The sequence below is a fragment of the Dasypus novemcinctus genome, chromosome 23, assembly GCF_030445035.2.
Source record: "Dasypus novemcinctus isolate mDasNov1 chromosome 23, mDasNov1.1.hap2, whole genome shotgun sequence".
In the NCBI taxonomy this organism is placed as follows: Eukaryota; Metazoa; Chordata; class Mammalia; order Cingulata; family Dasypodidae; genus Dasypus; species Dasypus novemcinctus.
In genome coordinates, this window is record NC_080695.1 from 39233518 (window position 1) to 39256378 (window position 22861).

The following is a 22861-nucleotide window of genomic DNA, read 5'->3' on the forward strand; positions in this document are numbered from 1 at the left end:
TAACCCTGCAAGGCCTCTAAAAGCGCAAGTGAAAGGAAAAGTCCCAAGTCTCTCAATTTAAATCAAGAGCTAGAAATGATTAAGCTTAATGAGGAAGGCATGATAAAAGCCAAAATAATCCAAAAGCTAGGCCTCTTGTTCCAAATAGCCAAATTGTGCATACAAAGGAAAAGTTCTTCAAGGAAATTAAAAATGCTAAACCCCTGAACACAGGAACTATTACAAAAACAAAACAGCCTTATTATGGATATGGAGAAAATTTTAGTGGTCTGGATAGAAGATTACAGAATTCCCTTAGGCCAAAGCATAACTGAGAGCAAGGCCCTAACTCTCTTCAATTCTATGAAGGCTAAGAGAGGTAAGGAACTGCAGAAGAAATGGTTCATGAGGTTTAAGGAAAGAAGTCATCTCTGTAACATAAAGTGAAGTGCAAGTGCTGATGTAGAAACTGTAGCAAGCTACCCAGAAGATCTAACTAAGATGATTGATAAAGGTGGCTACACTAAACAAAAGATTTTCAATGTAGACGAAACAGCCTTCGATTGGAAGAGGTCATCTAGGACTTTTCTAGCTAGAGGGAGATCAGAGACTGGCTTCAAAACTTCAAAGGACAGGTTGGGGGAAGCGGATTTGGTTCAACTGATAGAGCATCTGCCTACCACGTAGGAGGTCCAGGGTTCAAACCTGTGTGGTGGGCTGATCCACGTGCAGTGCTGATGTGCACAAGGAGTGCCATACCACACAGGAGTGTCCCCCACGTAGGGGAGCCCCACGCGCAAGGAGTGCACCCTATAAGGAGAGCCTCCCAGTGCGAGGAAAGTGCAGCTTGCCCAGGACTGGCGCCGCATACACACAGAGAGCTGACACAGCAACAAAAAGAAACACAGATTCCTGGTGCTGCTGACAAGAATCCAAGCAGACACAGAAGAACACACAGTGAATGGACACAGAGAGCAGACAACTGGGGGAGGGGGAAAGGGAGAAAAATAAAATAAAATCTAAAACAAAAAACAAAGGACAGGTTGGGGAAGCGGATGTGGCTCCGCTAGTTGGGTGCCTGCCTATCACATGGGAGGTCCCAGGTTCAGCTCCTGGTGCCTCCTAAAGAAGATGAGAAGATGCCACATCTGCCACAAGCCAGCAGATGCTGCAGCCTGTGGAGAGCAGATGTGGCTCAGGCCATCGGGTACTCGCCTCCCATGTGGGAGGTCCGAGGTTCGGTTCCAGATGCCTCCTGGAGAAGACAAGCAAACAATGACCAGAAAGATGAGACAACCATCGGGGGGACTAGGGAGGGTGTGGTAAATAAAAATAAAAAGGTAAACAAGTAGATCTTAAAAAAAAAAAAAAGGACAGGCTGACTCTCTTGTTAGGGGCTAATGTAGCTGGTGACTTTAAGGTGAAGTCAGTGCTCATTTACCCTACTGAAAATCCTAGGGTCCTTAAGAATTACACTAAATCTACTCTGTCTGTGCTCTGTAAATGGAACAGCAAAGCCTGAATGACAGCACATCTGTTTACAACATGTTTGTACTGAATATTTTAAGCTTACTGTTAAGACCTACTGCTCAGGGAAAAAAAAAAAGATTCCTTTCAAAATACTACTGCTCATTGACAATGCATCTGATCACCCAAGATCTCTGATGGTGATGTACAATGAGATGAATGTTGTTTTCAAGCCCTTTAACATAACATCCATTCTGCAGCCCACAGATCAAGGAGACATTTCAACTTTCAAGTCTTTTATTTAAGAGATACATTTTGTAAGAATATAGCTGCCAAAGATAGTGATTCCTCTGATAGATCTGGGAAAAGTACATTTAAAACCTTCTAAAAGGATTCACTATTCTAGATGCCCTTAAGAACATTTGTGATTCATGGGAGGAAGTCAAAATATCAACATTAACAAGTCTGAAAGAAGTTGATTCCAAAGCTCCTGGATGACTCTGAGTGGAGGAAGAAACTGCAGATATGGTGGAAATAGCAAGAGAACTAGAATTAGAAGTGAAGCCTGAAGATGTGACTAAATTCCTGCAATCTCATGATAAAACTCTAACAGATGAGGAGTTGCTTCTTATGGATGTACAAAGAAAGTGATTTTCTGAGACGGAATCTACTCCTGGTGAAGATGCTGTGAACACTGTTGAAATGACAACATAGGCATTAGAATATTATATAAAATTACTTGATAAAGCAGCAGCAGGGTTTGAGGGGACTGACTCTAATTTTGGCAAAAGTTCTACTGTGGGTAAAATGTTATCAAGCAGCATCACTTGCAACAGAGAATCTTTTGTGAAAGGAAGAGTCAATCAGGGCAGCAAACTTCATTGCTGTCTTATTTTAAGAAACTGCCAAAGGGAAGTGGATGTGGCTCAGATGGCTCCCATCTACCATATAGGAGGTCCAGGGTTTGATGCCCAGGGCCTCCTGGTGAAGGTAAGCTGGTCCATGCAGTAAGCTGGCCCACGTGGAGTGCTGGCCCATGCGAGAAGGTGACCCCATGCAGGAGAGCTGCACTGCATGGAAATGCCGCCCAGCGCAGGAAAGCTGCCCCGCGCAGGAATGCCAGCCGACACGGAGAGCTGGCACAGCAAGATGATGCAACAAGACACACAGAGGAGAGAGAATGAGCAGGCACAGCAGTACAAGGAGACGAGGTGGTGCAAGAGTGTAATCGCCTCTCTCCCACTCTGGAAGGTCCCAAGATAGGTTCCCGGAGTCACCTAATAAGAGAATACAAGCAAAGCAGACACAGAAGAACACACAGCAAATGGACACAGACATCAGACAACAGGGGGAATGGTGGGGGAGAAATAAATTAAAAATAAATCTAAAAAAAAAAGCCACAGCCACCCCACCCCTCAGCAACTACCATTCTGATCACTCAGCAGCCATTCAAATGGAGGCAAGACCCTCCACCAGCGAAAAGATAATAACTCACTGAAAGTTCAGAGGATGGTTAACATTTTTTAGCAACAGTATCTTTAATTAAGGTACATACATCATTTTTTTAGACACAATGCTATTGTACATTTAATAGATTACAATACAGTATAAACATAACTTTTATATGCACTGGTTAATCAAAAAATTTGTGATTCACTTTACTGTGATATCTGCTCTATTGCGATAGTCTAGAAGCAAACCTGCAATATCTCCAAAGTATGCCTGTATTGAAGGTGGTTTCAGAAATGAGTATCTTTGTTCTTAAGAAATGTACGAGGAACTATTAAGTGTTCAAGGAATATTATGCATACAAACTACTTTCAAATGTTTAGAAGATGGATGGATGAAAGGATGGATGGATGGCAGGCAAATATGGCAAAATGCTAAAAGCTGGTGAATCTGGGTATCTGGGTGGGGGGTATGTTTGAGTTCTCAGGAAGGGTTTTGTATTATTTTTGTAAGTGCCCTGTAAGTTTGTAATTACTTCAAAATACAATTCAAAGGCTTTTACAGGTGACTATCTGACATTGATATTTGATTTTCATGCCAACTTTCAAACCCATCCCTGACAGAGAGTAGAGTCCTCTCTGGGATTTTTGTGCCTAAAACTGTGTCTTCACATACTTCTCTCTTATTTATTCAAACACAATAGCCCTGTGAGGTGGCTTGCTTGCCCCCATTTCATAATGAGATTGGAGCTCAGAGACACTTTATGTGCCTTGCCCAAAGTCACACAGCAAACGGACTACCACCAACCAGATTTCAAATCAGGGCCATCAGGCTTCTGGTAACAGAGGGGGTAGGAGCTCAGGGAGGGAGGAGAAGGGCTACCTCACGAGATGGGGCAGTAGGACAGGACTTGAGCAAGCCATAAGCATGGGGGAGGGGGACTTTCAGGTGACGGGAAACACTTCAGTGGAGGCATCTGTGGAGAGGGCAAGTTATTCTGCTGGGCTGACCCTCAGCACACCCAAGGGGAAAGGGTGGGAACGACGAGAAAGGTGCGTGGATGCCCACAGACCTCGTCTTTTGGGTAAGACCATCATAAGTTTTGTCTTATCCACTAAACCATTTGAACTAGTTAATGTTTTCTTTTTAAAGACTCTTTTTTTAATGTAAATGAAATAAACTTCCTTCAAAAGGAACCCTCACATCACAACCATAAATCAAAACCCGTGCCACTTGCCATGAGCACAAGGATGGCAGTAAAACAAATACAGGGAACAAAAATCAACACTGTTCAATTCTGTCTGCTGTTGCCGTCACAGAGCCTAAGGGTTAGTGGTATCAGAGACACACCAGCACCAACTGAGCCCTTCCTGGACAGACACGGCAGGTCCAAAAGTGAATTTAACAGGGTACAATGCTCTCACCCTGGGATTCAATTCCATCTGGGAAGGGAATCATCTCCCACAGGATGAACGCGTACCTCCCACTTGGAGACTGTTCGGACCTGCAGGGCTGGCCTCCTCCTTTTTGCGCCCTTCCTCTCACCCCACACCAGCAAAGTCTGCCAGTTCTACCTGTAAAGGATGTCCGGAATCTGGCTGCCCCCCACTGCCACCTCCCAGGCCAGCCAGCCCCATCTCTTGCCCAGAGCCCAGCCACAGCCTCCTAACTGGCCCCTCACTTCATACCTTAACTTAGCTCCTTATAATCTTGGCTCAGCCCACAGCCAGGGATCCTTTTGCAAGTCAAGGCAGAACAAGTCACTCCTGTGTACAAACACCTTCAAAGGCTTCCCGGCTCACTCAGAAAAGAGCCAAAGTCTTCATCACAGCACGAGAGGCCTTTAACTCTCAGACTTCATCTCTCTCCAACTTCACCCCCTTCCACCTCTGTGCCCTTGTAACGGCTCTACCTCCCCAGATAACCTAATGGCTCCCTCAACCACCCCTTTCAGTTTTACACCAATGTCACCTCCCAGAAACACCTACCCTGCCAGACATAATCAAACCAGCAAACCCCTCCCCTTCTCTTCCTTGCCCTGGCGTCACCATGTGACAGCTCGTCCCTTCCCTGCCACCCCTAAGCCGTAAGCCCGAAGGCAGACAGTAGGGTCTCCTCTCCTCCTTGCCCTACCCCCAGGGCCCAGCACGCAGCAGGCACTCAATACATACTTGTTGTCTGAAGAAATGAATCACAGAAATGTTATTTAGCAAGGAATTTCAAAACAGTCTCAGAGCAGAGGAAGACCTTCGAGGGGTAGGAAAGGCAGACAAGCGGGTAGGGTACAGAGAGGAGACTACAAGAGCTCAGGATATGGGGGACCGGATGGAAATCAGAGCGCCCAAATCGACCGAGTGCTGTGAAGCGGGCAATGGATGGAGAGCCCGAGACCCCAACCCAGCTGCACTGGCTGCCAGCAGCCACAGGTACATCAAGCACCTACATTCCCTTCAACCAGACTCAGAACATGCAGGGGAGCAAGGAAGCGGAGGGTGTGGCCTGGGAGATTCCCCAGATAGATCATCCTGGAGACAGGCCTCGTCAGCTATTGGTCTGCCTGCCAGCCTCCACCCTGTCACTAAGGAGATCAGGGAGGCTGAGGAGTCCAGGGGCTAGAGAGCTAGAGCGCCTCACTCTGACTGGGTTCCTCCTCCCAGCCACCAGCATCCAAATCAGTGGCCTCCAAAGTTCTCAGCCCAAGACCCACAGTAAGAAAGTCATTTCAGATCAGCAACCCAGAACAGACATTCCTTTACATAACCGAAACAGAATTTCATATAGCTATGCTCATCCTTGCCATACAGGATGCGGTGATGTTTTCTACCCTCATTCATTAAAAACAAAATTCCTGGTTACATCCCCCTTAAAACAACTTCACATCCCCCTAATAAATCTTGACCTACAATGTGAGAAGTACTGATACAACAAGTCTCCCTGCATGCCCTCTTCATCTCCAATTCTCCAGGCAAGAGCAAGTTGTCCTTGTGAAAAAAAGGAAATCATTCCTCTACTTAAAACCTTGCATCTGTCATGTAGAATAAAACCCAGACTCCTTGCCGATCTTTCCTTCACCATTCACTTAGCCAGGTGGGCCGCCAACGGGCCAAGCCCCAGCCAAACTCAGGACCTTCACACACCATCTATTTCCTCCAGGTCTTGCAAGGCTGGCTTCTTTTCATCAGATCTCACTACCACCACCATCCCACCATGACACCCACTACCATATCTCTCTGTTTTATTTCCTTTGTGGTTCTTATTACAATTTGGAATTAGCTGGCCTTCTTGCTCATGTGTCATCTGTCTTCTGCACTAGAATGTGAATTCCATGAGGGCCTCTCAGTGCTTCAGTTTCCTCAGCCATAAAATGGACATAATAATTATACTTACTTCATTGAGTCATGGGGATATTTTTACTAGTAGTATTATTAACTGCTGTTCTCCTAGCACATAGTAGACTCTCAGTACTCAGAATAACTGAGTAAAGTGAATGAATGAGTGAAATTCATCAGCCACAGACCCTCATCCCTATGAGCCGGATTCAGCCCATCCAGACCCGCAGCCTCATAGTTTGGGTCTCAAGGACACCTGAGACAAGAGCTATGTCTAGGTGTAGGAAGGAAGCAGCCACCAGCAGCACTAAACCCGTCACCACCGAGGGCTCAATGGGGTGTCCTGTGGCCCCAAGGGCACTCTGTGGCAGGGGGTCTGTGGATTTGGGCGCAGGAAAGATATGGCCACTCCCCCAACCGGGAGCTGCTCAACAAATGGAAAGGGGCAGAGACAACCAGGTGGAGCTGAGGAGGGGTCCAGGGCACAGGAGGTCCTTGAAGGCCACCCATAGTGCCACACTACACCCAGGAATCTAATCTGTCAACCAATCAGAAAAGCAGAGGCAACTCCAAATAATCTCCAGTTGTTGGAAGGAGCAGAAAGGGAGGGATAAAAGAAAATATCATGGAGTTAAAGGGAAAGGGCCCCAGGGGCTAGTAGTCTCAAGTCCTGGCATCTTATGGCTTCTAACTGGCTGTGTGTCTCCTGGACAAGGCATCTCCCCTCTCTGAGTCGCCTCAGTTTCCCCTTCTAAAAAAGAAAGATATGGCTTATATGACAACGACTAATTAACCCTGAACTGAACGTTCACCGTGTCAGTCCCTTCTCTAAAGACTTCACATATATTCTTATTCAATCTTCTCTTCATTTAAACAGTCCTCTGAATCAAAACTTATCCCCATTTGAAAATGAAGAAACTGGGTTCAGAGAGCAAGTAACTTGCCCGAGGTCACAGAGTTAGAGAACTAACTGGCAGAGCCAGACCCAGCACCTGGGTCTGATGTCAAAGATCTTTCTTCTAAGAGACGATGCTACACACCTTTCAAACCAGAGGCTCTATAGTGGAGTGGGTAAGAGCCTGGGCTCTGGAACTGAACCACACGGGTTCAAATATCACCTCGGGCACTTACCATTCCTCTGTGAATGATCAATCTCGATATCCCTCTCTATTTTCATCCCTAACCTCACTGGTAAGTACCAACCGCGAGACGACTGAGGGTCCTGCTGAAGATTAAATAAAGTAACCGATGTGTAATCTATGGAGATGTTTGTTATTATTTCTACTTGGCAACACGTTCTGCCCGAACGTGAGAGAGGACCTGAGACTTAGCCACAAGTCAAGCGCTGCATGCAGGCCCTTCACCCGTCATACCCTATTTAGCTCTCACCGCAACCATAGAAGACAGGAATTTCTATTATCCCCGTTTCACAGAAGAGGAAACTGTGGCGACTGCTAAGTTCTCTTTGTCCTGCCCTCAAACCCAACGATTCTAAAGCTAACAGACCCCGACGACCTTGTTTGTTTACTGGTTTACCTGCCTTGCTTGCTGACACTTCTCTGACCCGTATCCGCGGCACCAAGTTGGCTCTCAATAAACATTGAGCGGTGCCCGAATAAATGAATGAAGAATCCCAGGCCTGGCCGCGCAGAGGCTATTCGGGTTCAGCTGGGGGGAGGGGGTCCGGGTAAACTCGGGGCACCCTGTCCCCCTGCCCAATAGGCGGGCCTCCGGGCCCCTCCCCGGCCCCCATGCAACCATGCCCACGAGCCGCCACGCCGGCCGGACCCGGGCTGCCTGCGGACAGGTGCTGCCAGAGGAGGCCGGCCGGGGTGGGGCAAGGCGGCTGGGACCCTGAGTCAGCGCCGACAGCCTAGGCCGCGGCCTCCCCGACTCCTGGGCCGGGCCGGGGGTCGCAGCCCGCGGCCGGCCCGAGTCTCCCGGGGCAGGTCGCCCGTTCTGCCCACCCGGGTCCCGGGAGGACACCGGCGCCTCGGCCCCGCGCGGCTCGGGCCTCCCCGGCCTACTCGCAGCTCCGCCAGGAACACCCCGTGAATGCGGCCCCAATCGAGGCCGGCCCCGGAGCAGGCAAGTGGGGACTCACCCCTACGCGGGAGCCGCGCGCGGGCGGCGGCAACGGCCCGGGTACCCGCAGGCTGCACAGGCGGCGGCGGCCGGCTCTCCTCTCAGGCAGCGGCCATGTTGCTGGTGGAGAAACTCCGGCCGACACGTGGGGGGAGCGGGCCGGCCCCCGCGCTTCCTCTTACCCATAATGCCCCGCCCCGGCGAGAACGGACCCGCCCCCTCCGCCGCTCCATTCATGCGGCCCGGAGCTCTGTCTGGCGGCAGAGGGCGCTGATGGCTGCGCAAAACCCCGCGCGGTACAAACGTGGCTGGGACAAAAAAAAAAAAGCTAGCCCTGGCAGCGGTGGGATTCGAACCCACGCCCCCGAAGAGACTGGAGCCTTAATCCAGCGCCTTAGACCGCTCGGCCACGCTACCCAGTTGCAAGCCACCTTTTCTGGAAGGTTGTCTAGTGTCTGCAAATTTGTTTAACCTAAAGTTCCAATATTTTCATACAATTTCTTTTATTTAATATGTATTTTATCTGACTCTGATCGAATTATTAATGTCTTCTTAAAAACATATTTGCTTCAGTACTTAGACACAGTCGTAACCCAGAGACCCCAGGTCAGCCCACACGGAGCCCACATGACCCGAGTTATGTGTCTCTGGGAGAAATAACCCATACTGGCGGTATCCCGCACCAGGGGCTCCGACGGCCAAAACAGGGTAGCTGGTCTGGACAATTATCTTTTGAAAAATTATGTCTTAATTTTTACTTACACAAATAATACATGAATTATTGCAAAATATTAAAATCTTGCAGAGAAGCTTCAAAAGCCCTTTAACTTTTGACCCCACTTTTGATCCCCACGATCCTAGTCCCCTCCCCTGAGATAACCGTGATTATCATCTTAGAGATAAATACAATGAAGAAATGAAAAAACAAGGTGTTAGATTAAAAAACAAGATAAAATGGTTGGGGTGGGAGCTGCTTTCAAGGAGGTGGTCATGGACGGTCTCTCTAAGAAGGTGCCATTCAACAGAGGCTGAATACTGAAAAGGAGCCAGTCTTTTTTTTTTTAACATTACTTTGTACATTTAATAATTGAAAATATAAACACTTAAAAACTAAAAAGAAAACATAGTTGAATAAAAGCACCCATTTCTCAATTAAATGTACTGGACACAATTTTTTTATATTCTTTTCCTTATTTTATACATTTAATAATTGAAAATATAAACAATTAACTAAAAAGAAAATAGTTGAATAAAAACATACATTTCTCAGTTAAATGTACTGGATACCTGTAAGGTTTTTTTTTGAATCATACAATATATTACACAATATGTTTGGTTCATAGTAACTCAATCACACAGTATTTGTCCTTTTCTGTCTGGCTTGTTTCTCTCGACATAATGTCCTCCAGGTTCATCCATGTTGTCATATGCCTTATGACTTGATTTCTTCTTATAGCTGCATTATATTCCATGGTATGGATACACCACAGTTTATCCATTCTTCCGTTGAAGGACATCTGGGTTGTTTCCAACTTTTAGGAGCCAGTCTTGAGAGGCACAGAAGGAAAGGTATTCCAGGTAGAGTAAACTGTGAGGGTAAATTCTTGAATCTCTTTCTAAACCTCCCCTTACCTCCACTTTAAAATGGAGATTACCCCAGATAATGGATAAAGTATTTAGCAGAGCACCAGTAGGATCTGTTAAATGTTAGCCGTTGTAATTACTACACATCACTTAGGGCTTCCTAGAAGATTAGAACACAGCATACCCAGGCACCGTGACCAACGACTCAATGCAGTGAGCCAAGTCAATACTTAGCCCAAGGCTCACCTGGGGAATTAGGCAGCAACTCCACTAACCACTGTGATGCCTTGTGCACTTTCCTAGAAAACCACAGAGTACACATTCATTAATAGAATTCTGCTTTTGTGTTGACTTGTATTAGACTTTTCAGAGCCATGAACAAAACGTCTGATTAATATCTAGTTGACAAAAACCCCTAACATTCGGGTATTCCCTATCTTTCCTTCCCTTCTAATTTCTACCTAGCTCAGCTTCTATTTCTCCATCTCCCTTTAATGTAACAATTGATATGCAAACATTTCATTGGGCTGGGAGAGCTTGCTGCTTTCATAGGAATTAAAAGAAGAAATATAGAAGCCACCACCAACGGAGGACACAGGCAAAGGCACTGTGGGGGATACAAAGCCGAATAAGGAATAGTTCTTGAGGCCAATTGGAACCCTGAAACAGTTGTGGAATTTTAGTGCCAGAGGAGATTTTATTTGTTTGTGAGTTGTGTACTGGGTTTTCCAAAAGGAGGTGTATCGCCAGTGAATGGTAATTGCTGGGATCTCTGCCCAGTCCCACTTTCTGGAAATTGCCCCCCTCCCCCCCACCAGCCCAGAGAGTGGGCCCCTGGCAGCCGTGTTTGGCCTGTTTGTCAGCACCCCCACAGGCATGACCAGCGGTTCTGTGGTGGGCTTTGAGAAACTGAACTGAGACACAGTGAGTCACTGATTTGTTAACTTGACTCTGTTAAATGTTGGGCTTAGTCTCTGAGGCCGACTAAGAGACAGACTCAGAGTGGCCATGTTCTGTGACACAGGTTAGAGAAGTAGAGAAAGCCAGAACACAGAAAGAAAGAGAATGATAACATGAGAAGAAGAGCAGAAAGTCATAGAGAAATGGTCTGGCTCCCAGCTCAAAACTCTTGCAAAGAATCAGTGAGGTCCCCATCTTGGAGACATCCCTTTATCATTTTCTGCCGAAGTTAGTACCACCTGGTATCTGTCAACTGTAAGCAAAGAATCCCCTTTGCATGTGGCCAAAGGGCTCAAATGAAGCCGAGAGATTTCTGCCAGAACATTCTAGGGCAATTAGGTCCATCTAACCAACACATTCTGAGCAGGATTCTTAATCGCGAGCCTACAGGGATATAGGATGGTCGTGGAAGGTAGAGCCCAGGACCGCCTTTTGGAGTTTTTTGCAGTTATGCAGCCCATTGCACAGCTGTCTTATGACAATCAGAAGTGGACTCATGAGCAGTCGAAGCAGAAGATTACATCAGAACCTCAAGACCCACAGGGTCCGGGGAGAAAGGGGAAGGCCAGAAACACTGTCTCTTGGTGTGTCCATTGCCCTGTCCCGAGTTAATGAGGACAGGTGGGGTGGGCAAGCACCACAGATCAAACACTGCCCTCTTCCCCCCTCCCCAGGCTAGCGTCCACCAGGTAAAGTTGTCTCTCTCCATCTCTAAGCCCTAGGCTGTAGGCGGTGGGGGTGGGGACTCAGTCCTGGATCCTCTCCTTTCTTCACTACCTTGTCCCTATAAAGGGAAAATTAACCCAGACCTGGTCTGAAACCAAACCTTTTCTGCATGGACCGCTTTCAAAAAAGAAATCAGCATTCCTGATCAAATGCTTGAGGGGTTTTCTTACAAAATGGAATGGTATAAAGACTTGGACTGGGAAAATTTCTTACCATCCAGTTGATTGTTGTCTAGGAGTCAAGGGTGTAGTGACCTTTATCCAAACATTGTTTTATTCTGTATCTTGTCTAACAATCATTATCTAACCTTCCTCTTTTCCTATTTAATGTAGATAGAGGCCAGGATTCTCTAGTGCAGCGTGTGGGGTGCGGTGTATTGCCTTGAAGGGGGGTTCAGGAAGCTGTCCATGGTGATTAGATAGTAGACAGAAAGATGTAAATATATATATATATATATACACACATATATATCTCAGTTCTATATCTCAAGCTGGGTTGCTGGTACACAGATTGTTTACAAATGTAAAAATTCATGTTACCCCCTTAATATTGTGCAATTTACTCTAAGTGGTACCTCAATAAAAAATAATTTAAAAAAAAAGTCCCTACCAATGAATCTTTGAATTAGCCTCCCAGAGGTCTTTTCATTTGCAGCAAGGCTGTAAAAAAAATTTAACATATGCTTGTAACCAGACTGTCTGGAAAATTTACCTTAACACTCCCCCTTCAATCTGCATGGCCCTTCTCCTCTACTTGTCTAAGGGGAATGTGCTCTCAGGGTGGGTATCTGTTGTTTTGCCTTCCCAGCATCCATGCGTCCATTTTCTGGTCCCCAAACTCAGATTTTCTTTTGGGGAAGTCTTTCCGGGTGGTGCTGGAGGAACTGTCAATCAAAGTGCTAAGGAATGTGCGCATGACCTAAATCAGGCCAATCAGATGCTTGATCCTGGGAATCTGAGTCTGGATACCAAATAATGTTTCAGCTCAGCAGCAGTGCTGGGAAGGGAACTTCCAGGTGGTTCTTCTTCCTGTATCTCCATACTTGCCCTGGTATCTCCCTTTCAGAAGGTTGTTTAATCTTTCATTCTGTGACTTCCTTCCTTCCCTTCTTTGCCGAAGTTAGCCAAGAACTTTCCTATTATTTGCAACCGAGGAACCTACCTGATAACCTGGGCATCCCCAAAAGGAACCTTGCTCTGGCTAAGGAGAGCCTTTCCCGGAAGAAAAAAAAAAGAAGAGAAGCTGACTTAGTTGTATGCACAGCGTGTAACAAGGTGGAGAGGCCCCACACTGAACCACATCTTTGGCCCATTTTCTCTGGCTATACCCTGTGAGTGGCATCACTGAAACATCACCGTGGCAGAGTGACCATCATTTTCACCTTCCAAACTAGTGCACTTTAGTCCAGGACAAATGCTTAATTGGAAAGGGAACCGAGACCACAGGCGTGAACACCAGTCAAAGGTCCACCTATGACCTCAGACAAACCACAGTTGAAATTTGGGTTCTCCTACGTGGTAGCTACCAATCTCTCAACCCTGTCCGTGACTATGTCTCGCCAGGTGAGGTTTCCCGTGTTGTGTCAAATCAAGTGGCAGGCTCCTATCCTGGCAGTGCCCTCCCTTCCATCAAGTTCCTTCAAGTTTCAGCTTTGCAACCACACTCCTGGTTTCCCCAGGAGCTGGTGGGTCACGGGAATAATATTGCAGCGTTGCCAGTCGACATTGTTGAGATGGTAGCAGTGAAGATGGTATTTGATTATTTGACATTTGATCCTCAAACTTCAGTTCTCAATTTGTGAAAATATCCTTAACAAATGTTCCTGATATGGAACAGTTAGGGATTGGATTGTGTTCCCCCACAAATGACAGCTGAAGTCCTAACCCCCAGGACCTCAGATTGGGACTTTATTTGGAAACAGGGTAGTTGCAGATGGAATTAAGAAGAGGTCACACCGGAGAGGAGTGGGCCCTTAATCAAATTAGACTGGTGTCCTTATACAAGAGAAGACACAGAGACAGAGACACACAGGGAGAAGATGGCCGTGGGGAGACAGAGGCAGAGACTGGTGTTAGGCTGCCACAAGGAACTCCTGGGGCCACAAGAAGTTGGATGATGCAAAGATGGGTCCTCCCAAAGCCTCCAGAGAGATGGCCCTGCCAACACATTGGTTTCAACTTCTGGCCTCCAGAACTGTGTGAGAATAAATTTCTGTTGTTTTAAGCCACCCACTTTGAGGTAATGTTTTATAACTGCCCTGGGAAATTAAGATGGGCACCACTCTGAGCCTCAATTTCCTCCTCTATATAATGTTCATTACAATATTCAGCTTTATCTGACATACTGTGTATACTTTTTTTACATATGAATAGCTCTAAAATTGGATTGCATCCTATGACCAATGGCATATAGTTTATTTTCAGTGTTGTTTCTTTCCTATTAATACATAAAATAATAGTGGATCTTACAATTGGTGGTGTCTTAGATTCCATAAAATAAGGCAGTGGATGCTCAATACATTATAGTTATGGGAAGCGGAATTGGCTCAACTGACAGAGCATCCGCCTACCACATGGGAGGTCCAGGGTTCAAACCCAGGGCCTCCTGACCCATGTAGAGCTTGCCCATGTGCAGTGCTGATGTGTGCAAGGAGTGCTGTGCCACACAGGGGTGTCCCTTGTGTAGGGGAGCCCCACCTGCAAGGAGTATGCCCGGTAAGGAGAGCCGCCCCACGCGAAAAAAGGGCAGCCTGCCCAGGAGTGGCACTGCACACACAGAGAGCTGACCCAGCAAGATGACACAACAAAAAAAGACAGATTCCCAGTGCCACTGACAAGAATGCAAGCAGACACAGAAAAACACACAGTGAATGGACAGAGAGCAAACAACGGGAGTGAAGGGGAGAGAAATAAATAAAAAATAAATTTTTTATAAAAATACATTATAGTTATGATGGAGTTCTAATTCAGTAAATTTTCCTTTAGTATTTTAACAGTAATGAATTATTTCAATTTGATAATTTTATCAAAGTTGCACATATGCATGCTATCAATTCTAACAAGGCTTATAACCAAAAACAGCAGTGTGCTTGCCCCTTCTACCAGGCAGTCACTTCCAGCTTTTAGTCAATTCTTCTGGCATTTATCTCCATGTGTACATGCTTACACTGCTGCTCTTTTGATTTTTTCATTTTAGGCCTTCCCTATTCATTTCCCACAGCATTTCCACCACTCACACAAACATTTACCTTACCCTCATCCTCCTATGAGGGTTATATTATAATTTAATTTAAACGATTATTGGTGTTTATATGATGACTACGTGAATGCTATTCACAGTTTGGCCATGCATTCAGCTATGATTCTTTTTTCCTTTTCTGGTTTCCTTTCTCCTTAATAATTGTCTTTTTAAAATCTGGCTAGTTTTCTATGTGGTTCGCCATATTTCAACTTTCAACTGTCCCATTCCTGCAATGCAGACACATTTTCTTGAAAACATTTCTCCTGCATCTTTCTCACAGGGACCTGAGGGGAAAGCTGTACTTCAGGCTTGAGGCGGGTGATCAATTCCACTGACTTGAGAAACAGGTGTGTTTATTTATTTTTATCTTCCTCCCGCCCTGTGTGGCTTTTTGCACACTGTCTGCTGTCTGTGTCCATTTGCTGTGTGTTCTTCTGTGTCTGTGTTTATTTTTATTTATATGCCGCCCCCTTGCGGCTTGCTTGCTGTCTGCTCTTTGTTCATTCGCGGCACGCTTTTCTGTGTTTTTGCTTGTCTCGCTTTCTGTTGCATCACCTTGCTGAGTCGGCAGCTCTCCACAGCGTGTGGGCGAGCCTGTCTTCACAAGGAGGCCCCGGATATGAACTCAGGGTAGGCAGGAGCCCAACTGACTGAGCCACAGCCGCTTCCTGGTATATTTATTTTCAAGTAAAACTGAAAAGTAAATGTAAAGAATGGCAATAATACCTAACTTAAGGATCCACTTTCAACCTCTTATATATTTTTTAATGTAACATTTTTTGTGATCTATATGTATCTTAAAAAAAAAAGACAATTAAAAATTTTTAAAAAGAATCCATGTTCCTTTAACTTGGACAAGTTAATAGCTTTATTTGATTGTATGATCTGTAAAATGTTCTTTTGCCTACAAAACATAATCTGTAATTTTTCCCAAGGGGCCTTTTCATGACTCTGAATTAGTATGGTGTGTGGGAATCATAAACTGTGCTCAGTTATAAATGCCCCCAATTAAATTTCTCTCCAGCCTGGACTTCTCTCCTGAACCTTAGAATACTTTATCCAACTGCCTACTTAGCATCTGCTCAGATGCCTATTGAGCATTTCAAATTTGAGACTTTCTGAACTCTGAGACTCACTCCCCCAACTTGCGCTTTCTGCTCTCGAGACCCCACATCTGATTCTCAACAAATTTTGTCAGTTCTGTCTTGGAAATCTAACCAGAATCCGACCAGTTCTCATTGTCTCTACCACAACCACCCGGTCCATCACCTCTCTCACCTGGATTAACACACACCTACCAAATGGTTTCCATGCCTCTGCCTTTCAGGTTCTTCTCAAAATAGCAGCCAGAGCAATTCTGTTAACATGTAAGTCAGATCATGTCACTCCTTTTCTTGAAACCTCCTAAGGTATCCCATCTCTGATAAATGCCAAACTTTCCCACTACTTTCATGATGCTGATCTTCTTGTTCCTTTAAACACAGCAAACATGCTCCCACCTACATACATGCACCTGCTGTTCTCTCTGCCTGGAATTTGCTTCTAGCTGTCCATCCCATGTCTTTTTTGTTAACCCTTTCTCTCCCCTTACTGCTATCCCTGCCCTCTTTTGATAGAGCACATCGTCCAGCAACTTCTGAAGAAAAGGCACATGGAAGATTACTTTTTGGAGAATTTCCATGTCTGAAATGTCTTTAGCCTACCCTTACTCTTGATCAAATAGTTTGGCTGGACAAAAAGTTCTAAATTAAAAAGCACATTTCCTCAGAATTTTTTTTTCTCTCCCCTTCTACCCCCACTTGATTGCCTGCTCTCTGTGCCCATTCGCTGTGTTCTTCTGTGTCCACTTGCACTCTTGTCAGCAGCACCAGGAATCTGTGTCTCTTTTTTTGTTGCGTCATCACGCTGCGTCAGCTCTCTGTGAGTGCAGCACCACTCCTGGCAGGCTGTGTTTTCCTGCTTTTTTTCATGTGGGGCCACTCTCCTTACGGGGCGCACTTCTTGTGCATGGGCCAGCTCACCACATGGGTCAGGAGGCCCTGGGTTTGAACCCTGGACTTCCCATATTGGAGGCAGATGCTCTGTCAGTTGAGCCAAATCTGCTTCCCTTTTCCTCAGAATTTAGAAGGCATTTTCCAACTTCCAATGTTATTGCTGGGATATCTGATTTTCAATCTTATACAAAACTGGTTCTTTCCTTCTGGAAGCTTCCAAGATGTCCTCCTCCTTATCCTCAATGTTCTGAAATTTCATGAAGATGAATCTTGGCATAGGTCCAATTTTATTCATTGTGCTAGGTAGTTGACAGGCCCTTTTGTTCTGGAAACCAATGTCCTTCAGATGTGAGAAATGTTCTTGAATTTTTTAAGATTCTCTCCCCTCTACCTTCTCTTTCTTGAATTCCCAAATTAGGATTCTGGATTTTTCTCTGCTGTTTTCCATCTTTTGGGTTTTGTTCCACTTCCTGGGAGATTTCCTCGATTTTATCTTCCAACTCTTCTATTAAGATATTCATTTCTGTAAGGTTACATTCAACTTGCAAGAGCAATTTTTGGAAGTGCATCATTCTCTTTTCATGGCGAAGTTTTCTTTTCTGCATACTGTTTCCTCCAGTTGCTCTTTTTGTTTTGTTTTGATCTGTCTTCATATTAAATACGTTCCTTACATGGTGACCCTTGGCCATTTTGGGGCTCTACTAACGTTGTTTGGGAAGTTCTGTGGTTGTGGCCTGCTTCCTTAGGAGAAAGAACCGTAAGGTTTCCTGTCATTTTAGTGGGGTTTTAGGAGAGGTGACCTAAATGTTGATATTCAATCTTCCATGCATAGTTATGCTGATGTGTAAATTTCTTAAAAACAAACAAAAACCCATCAGCTTGGGAAAAAAACCAAAAAACAAAAAAATTAGGTTGAAACCAAATGATCATACTAGAAACCAACATTTTCTTAAGCTTTGGCTCATAAAGCACTGTAACATGTATTATCTCCTCTGAAACTGATGACAATCCTGTGAGGGTAGAAATTATTCTTTTTGTTTGATGGAGGAGAAAATCAAGATACAGAAGAGGATCACATGCTTTCTCTAATGCAAATTGACAGCACATGGACCAAATCTGGAAGACTTTATTATTATTAAAATTCATATTACAAACGTTAAAAATCAGGAGATGTCATTTAAAAAATTCAACTCTCAAAAGCTCTGGAAAATCGGAAAAGGGGCAACAGTGGGCCCACAGTTCCCATGATGCCCATCATTTGGAGCTGAATCATGGCTGCCCCTCTCAGATGGAGGTTAAGGTCTCAGGTTTACCTCAGGCTCCACCCAGCTATTTCACTTGTTTGTTATCAGGAGGCATTTGAATTTGAGACAGGAAAGAAAGAAACCACTTTATTTGGAAAGATGAAATGGAATTGAACACATAAGCAAAAATAAATCAATAATACAAGCCACTTCTCTGGGGTCCCACCCAGTGTCCACCCTGTCTAGGTGTAATGGTTACCTCAGGTTAAGTGGTTACCTCAGAGACAAACACAAGGGGCCCAAGTCCACACAGCAAAGGGCATATTTCATCTACTTTCCCCCATACACTCTGCATATACTGTATAAACCTTCACTGATTTGTAAAACATGTCTAGTACTCAGACAAATGAGCAGGGACAACAGGAAATGGTCACTAAAGCAGCAACAAAGGATGGCTCAATTTGTCAAGGTTGCATTTGATGAGAAATTCCCACAGTGCTGCAGGCAAAGGGGAATCAGGGATATTCAGAAGCCCTGGGGATTTGGCTGTTTGGGGTTTTTTTCTTTCTTACATCTGTAAAGCCTGCCCCACCCCCCTTTGTTTTATTTTGTTGTTTTTTTTCTTTTACGTAGAGCAAAACTGAAGTGGTCATTAAACTCCGGTTTAATCTTAAATTTTTAAAATCCCAGGATCATCTAAATAACAGCAGCTCTTAAACCCTAGCTCCAGCTTAGCTGCTGACCAGCAGTATTATGTGAAGAGTCAAACAACGTTCAGAAACTTGGTTTCTCCACCTGTGAAATGAAGGTACCAGGTTACTGCCCTGACTCTTGCTCAGTTCTTGGAACTTCATGTGCTTTTTGCACTTGAAGAAGCCTCAGATGTTTTTCCAATTGGGGTTGGAATGTCCTGTTTTTGTTTGTTTGTTTTTGGCATGATCATCATTTGTGGAAAAAGGAGATGATCTAGCCAGCTTTAGAAGGCACAAAACTAGATGTTGAAGGCGGACTATGTTCTTCTGTTGGCTTAGAAGGGTCTCAACATCTTGCAAGTTAGTTTTTTTATTTTCAATAATCCATAAAGAAGCATTTGCTTAGCTATACATCTGGGCTACCCCAGCCTCCAGGAGAAGGGGACCACTCTGCAATGGGGGTGGATTTGCAGGTGTTATGAGTCAAGGCCTTCCAGACAACGAATCATTTACTGGAGAAACCACAGCGATTAGGGCTAGCTTTCCATTTACTCACCCATTCATTGAGCGTCTACTGTGCTAAAATGCTGTGGATAGTTCCTGCCTTCAGGGCTTAATATAGCAGCTCTCTGTCAGCCTTTAGTCAAAGGGTTAGAGTAGGGCTCGGCATACTACAGCCCAGACAAGCTACCTGCTTTTGAAAATAAAGTTTTATTGGAATGCAGTCACACATTGATTTACATGTTGCCAAAGGCTGCTTTTATGCTACAAGAGGCAAGTAGCTGACAGATCATAGAGCCCACAAAGCCTAAAATATTTACTACCTGGCCCTTTGAAAAAAAGTTTGCCAGTCCCTGGGTTAGAGAAGAGAATTGACAATTAACTTAGAAATGACAAATGATTTGGGAACACAAATTATTTGCATAATAAAATCTGAGGGAGAAGACTGACTGAATTGACACCAACAAAAAAGCATGAATTATATGAGGCTTGATTACTTTGAAGTGATAAGTCACAATAAAGTTGCTTCCCAGATGCATTTAACATGTGCAATTTAACTATTTGCACAGGTTAAAAAAATAAAAATACAAACCAACTACTTGATCTGGTGCACATAAAGCAGGGTGGATGGGTTCCATTTAAAAATGGTTGTGAGGAGTTCAAATTCAAAAACCAGAGTTACAAAGAAAGAGGTTTCTTTAGCACCCACGGTTGATCAAAGCAGTCTGGTTTTTTTTTTATATTTGAAAAGCCCAACAGAAATCATATTAATATTAAATGTGAACTTCTTTTAAAGGGAAGGCTCATTAGATAAAGATGACCATAGCCTACCCCTGGGGAAACTGCAAGAATTAATGGGTGTTTACAGTTCCTGCCCTCGCACTCTCAAGCATCTTCTATAAATCTCAAGGGGCTGCTGCTGGAAGCATCTTGCTGCAAATTACAAGAAGTTCAGCCTGGCTTCAAGCAGAAAACAGCAAGGACAGGAGTTGGGGAGCAAGCACACAGTATATAGAAACAGCAGATGTTCGAAAAGACAGAGGAGCACGGGAGAAGGGACCCTTCGGTCACTGCGGATACCGCCCCTGAGACGCAGAGCACATGCCTGTTCTGAGCAAAACGCCAGCCTTCGGAACTGCTATCCCTCCTTTGAGACACGTTTGCACAGCAGCTGATGTACGAATTAGAGGTAGTTGATGCGTGCATACAACAAGCAAACCTCTTCTGTAAAGCCCACTGCAGAACGCATGCTTAAAAGTGAAATTTGCCTATATCCCAGAAAACCAGTCTCCTGGGGGGGAGGGCAATTAAACTAAAACATTAGAAAATAATCCGGGTAAAGTTCCTTCCCCCCGGTGGAGGGAAGTGGGGAGGCCTGGGCATTATACAGTCTCCAATCCCTGGAAAAATGCCATGCACGCTTCCCAAACGCTAAAGAGAAAGGCTTGACAACACACACCCCATCCTCCTCGGCAAACTCAGGGCTCTGTGGGTCTGAGATTTCAGTCCAGCCTCGAACAGACTGATAAGCAAAACCCTAATGTTTTCCACCCAAGGCAGAAAAGCCCTTTCTTACGTCACATGAAAAAAAAGAAAAGGTAAAAGGACCTCAAAACAATTGGTTCGTTAGGCTGCTTTTTTATCCCCACTCCCCCGTAATATTGCCCCGAAGGACAGCGGCAGCGTCTCTGCCAATGGCAAAGACATTTTCCAAAAGTAAAAATATGAGATACAAAAGTTGACTTACAACACACTAAAACTTACCCCCCCACACCCCACCCCCCGGAAAAACCTATTAAGTCTCTTTTTTTAAAAAAACTGTTTTCCCTCCTAGCCCTTTGGCTTGGGACAAGCTCTCGGCAGCGGCCCGGCTGGTCACGCGTCCGCCTGGGCCCAGGCCTCGTCCGCCTTCTCGTAGTACTGGTTGGCCAGGCGGCCCTTCATGGCTTCCATGGCGGCCTCGGCGGCCTCGGCGTACAAGTCACCTGAAGAAGAGAAGCGGGTGGGGAGAGGTGAGCCCACCTGGTGCTCTGCCAGGCAGGGCCCTCCCGCTTCCAGGAAAACTGTGCCCAGAGTTTTCGTTAGGAAACCCCTGTCCTCCCCGCCGCCCCTGTGACTTGGAAGGACTCAACCTGGACCATCAGAGCAGGCGCCTTCCTGCAGGGGTGAATGGGGAGGTACAGGGATTCTTTCTGGGGTGACGGAAATGTTCTGGAATTAGTGGCAATGGATGCACGCCCATGTGAACATATTAAAACCACTGAAGTGGGCACTTTAAAAGGTAAATTTTATGTTATGTGGATTTTAGCTCCATAAAAAAAAATCACACACACAAAATACATAATCACTAAAAAAAAAAACGTTCATACAAAAAATACCAGCTCTGTAGGTCCCTCCTGGGGTAGCACAAATGTGAGTAGCCCACCTGGCAACATATGGGACCAGGATAGACCTTCCTCCCCAGCAGAGGTGCCAAGTCCCTGAGCCTGGCACCTTGCCCTATTTCCCAGAGGAGCAGACTGTACCCAGGGGCATGGCCTGCGGCCCTACCTGATCGCTGCGGGTCCTTCTCCAGCCTGCAGCCGCCCACAAACAGCATCTCGGCCTCCCTGGCTAGCAGCACGTACCGGGGCTCGTCCTGCATCCCGTCGTACTCGCCGGCCTCATCACAGTCCGTCGTCTCTAGGGCCGTGTTGTACCAGTGCAGGGCTTCCAGCCAGTCTCGGGACCTGGCCAGGAGACACAGGGGGAAAAGAGAGGGGTTACCATGGCAACAGGGCAGGAGGAGGAGGGCTCAGGGAGGACTCCCAGTGAGCCACTAGCCATGGCCCACAGCCCAGGGTACCAGGGCTCACTGAGGGGCTCCTTTACTTGGGAGATTTATGTAGTAATTAAGATGGTTTTCCTTACAAAATCGGGATATTGCAACAGCTTTCCAATCGATGGAAGTAGAGTATCTTGAGGAAGGGGTACAATTTATAGTTGGTACAAAACCCCTCTATGGGCTAGCCTTGGCAGTGACTGCACATCCTATTTAATCTGCCCTATGACTTGGGTGGGGGATGGGAGGGACCCCTTGCTGAGGCCTCCAGAACCCTCTGAACTAACAGCAACCACTCAGCTCCATTGTGTGCTCTGCTGTGCTGGCCGGCCCTGGTCCTCCTCCAGCACGAGGCAGAGCTGACCCCAGAATAGCTGGTTTCCCTCTTCTAGCTCTACCCCTCAACCCGCAACTATTTTTCCTACTGCATCTCACATAGGGCCAAACCACTAAGGGCATACTTAGATTTAAACCAAACCCAAACAAGGCAAAAGACAGAGCAAAGAGGCAGACTTTGTGTGAGTGTGTGTGTACTAAATGCCTGTTACTAAGCTTGCAAGTAACAATGCATGTAGTACATCAGGAAAGAGCAAAGAGAGGCACCCAAGATAGTCTGTGGGTCTCAGGAAATGTTCTAGAAGCAGTAGCCATGACTCCTAGTCCTCTCCTTGCCCCAGCCTCCAAGCCCCACCTGACCCGGCCCCGCCCTCCGGCCTCAGCTCCCATTACTCCTCCCTGGGCCAGGCTAGTGGGTTTTGCCTGCCCCTGGCCTTTGAACCTGCTCTTCCTC

General features: G+C 45.7%; 2 protein-coding genes and 1 non-coding gene across 8 annotated transcripts in view; all 3 read right to left on the reverse strand.

The window, feature by feature from the left end:
• The window catches only part of POLR3E (RNA polymerase III subunit E), a 41371-nt gene extending 32858 nt beyond the window's left edge, over nt 1-8513 (reverse strand). For 3 of the 5 annotated variants that reach the window (XM_004462993.4, XM_058286285.1, XM_004462992.4), the window contains exon 1: nt 8329-8513. The gene's annotated coding sequence lies outside the window, so the exon portion shown is untranslated. The remainder of the gene's footprint in view (nt 1-8328) is intronic. The other 2 variants (XM_012526958.4, XM_012526957.4) reach the window with 1 other exon arrangement.
• Nucleotides 8514-8644: 131 nt separating this feature from the next.
• Nucleotides 8645-8726, reverse strand: TRNAL-AAG (transfer RNA leucine (anticodon AAG)). The gene has a single exon. It is a non-coding gene; the product is annotated as a tRNA-Leu (tRNA).
• Nucleotides 8727-18189: 9463 nt separating this feature from the next.
• Nucleotides 18190-22861, reverse strand: part of EEF2K (eukaryotic elongation factor 2 kinase) — a 76095-nt gene continuing 71423 nt past the window's right edge. For both annotated transcript variants that reach the window (XM_058286287.2, XM_058286286.1), the window contains exons 17-18: nt 21801-21979; nt 18190-21235 (exon numbers count right to left, since the gene is read on the reverse strand). In XM_058286287.2, the coding sequence (XP_058142270.1) occupies nt 21126-21235; nt 21801-21979 (289 nt within the window). In that variant the 3' untranslated portion in view covers nt 18190-21125. The remainder of the gene's footprint in view (nt 21236-21800; nt 21980-22861) is intronic.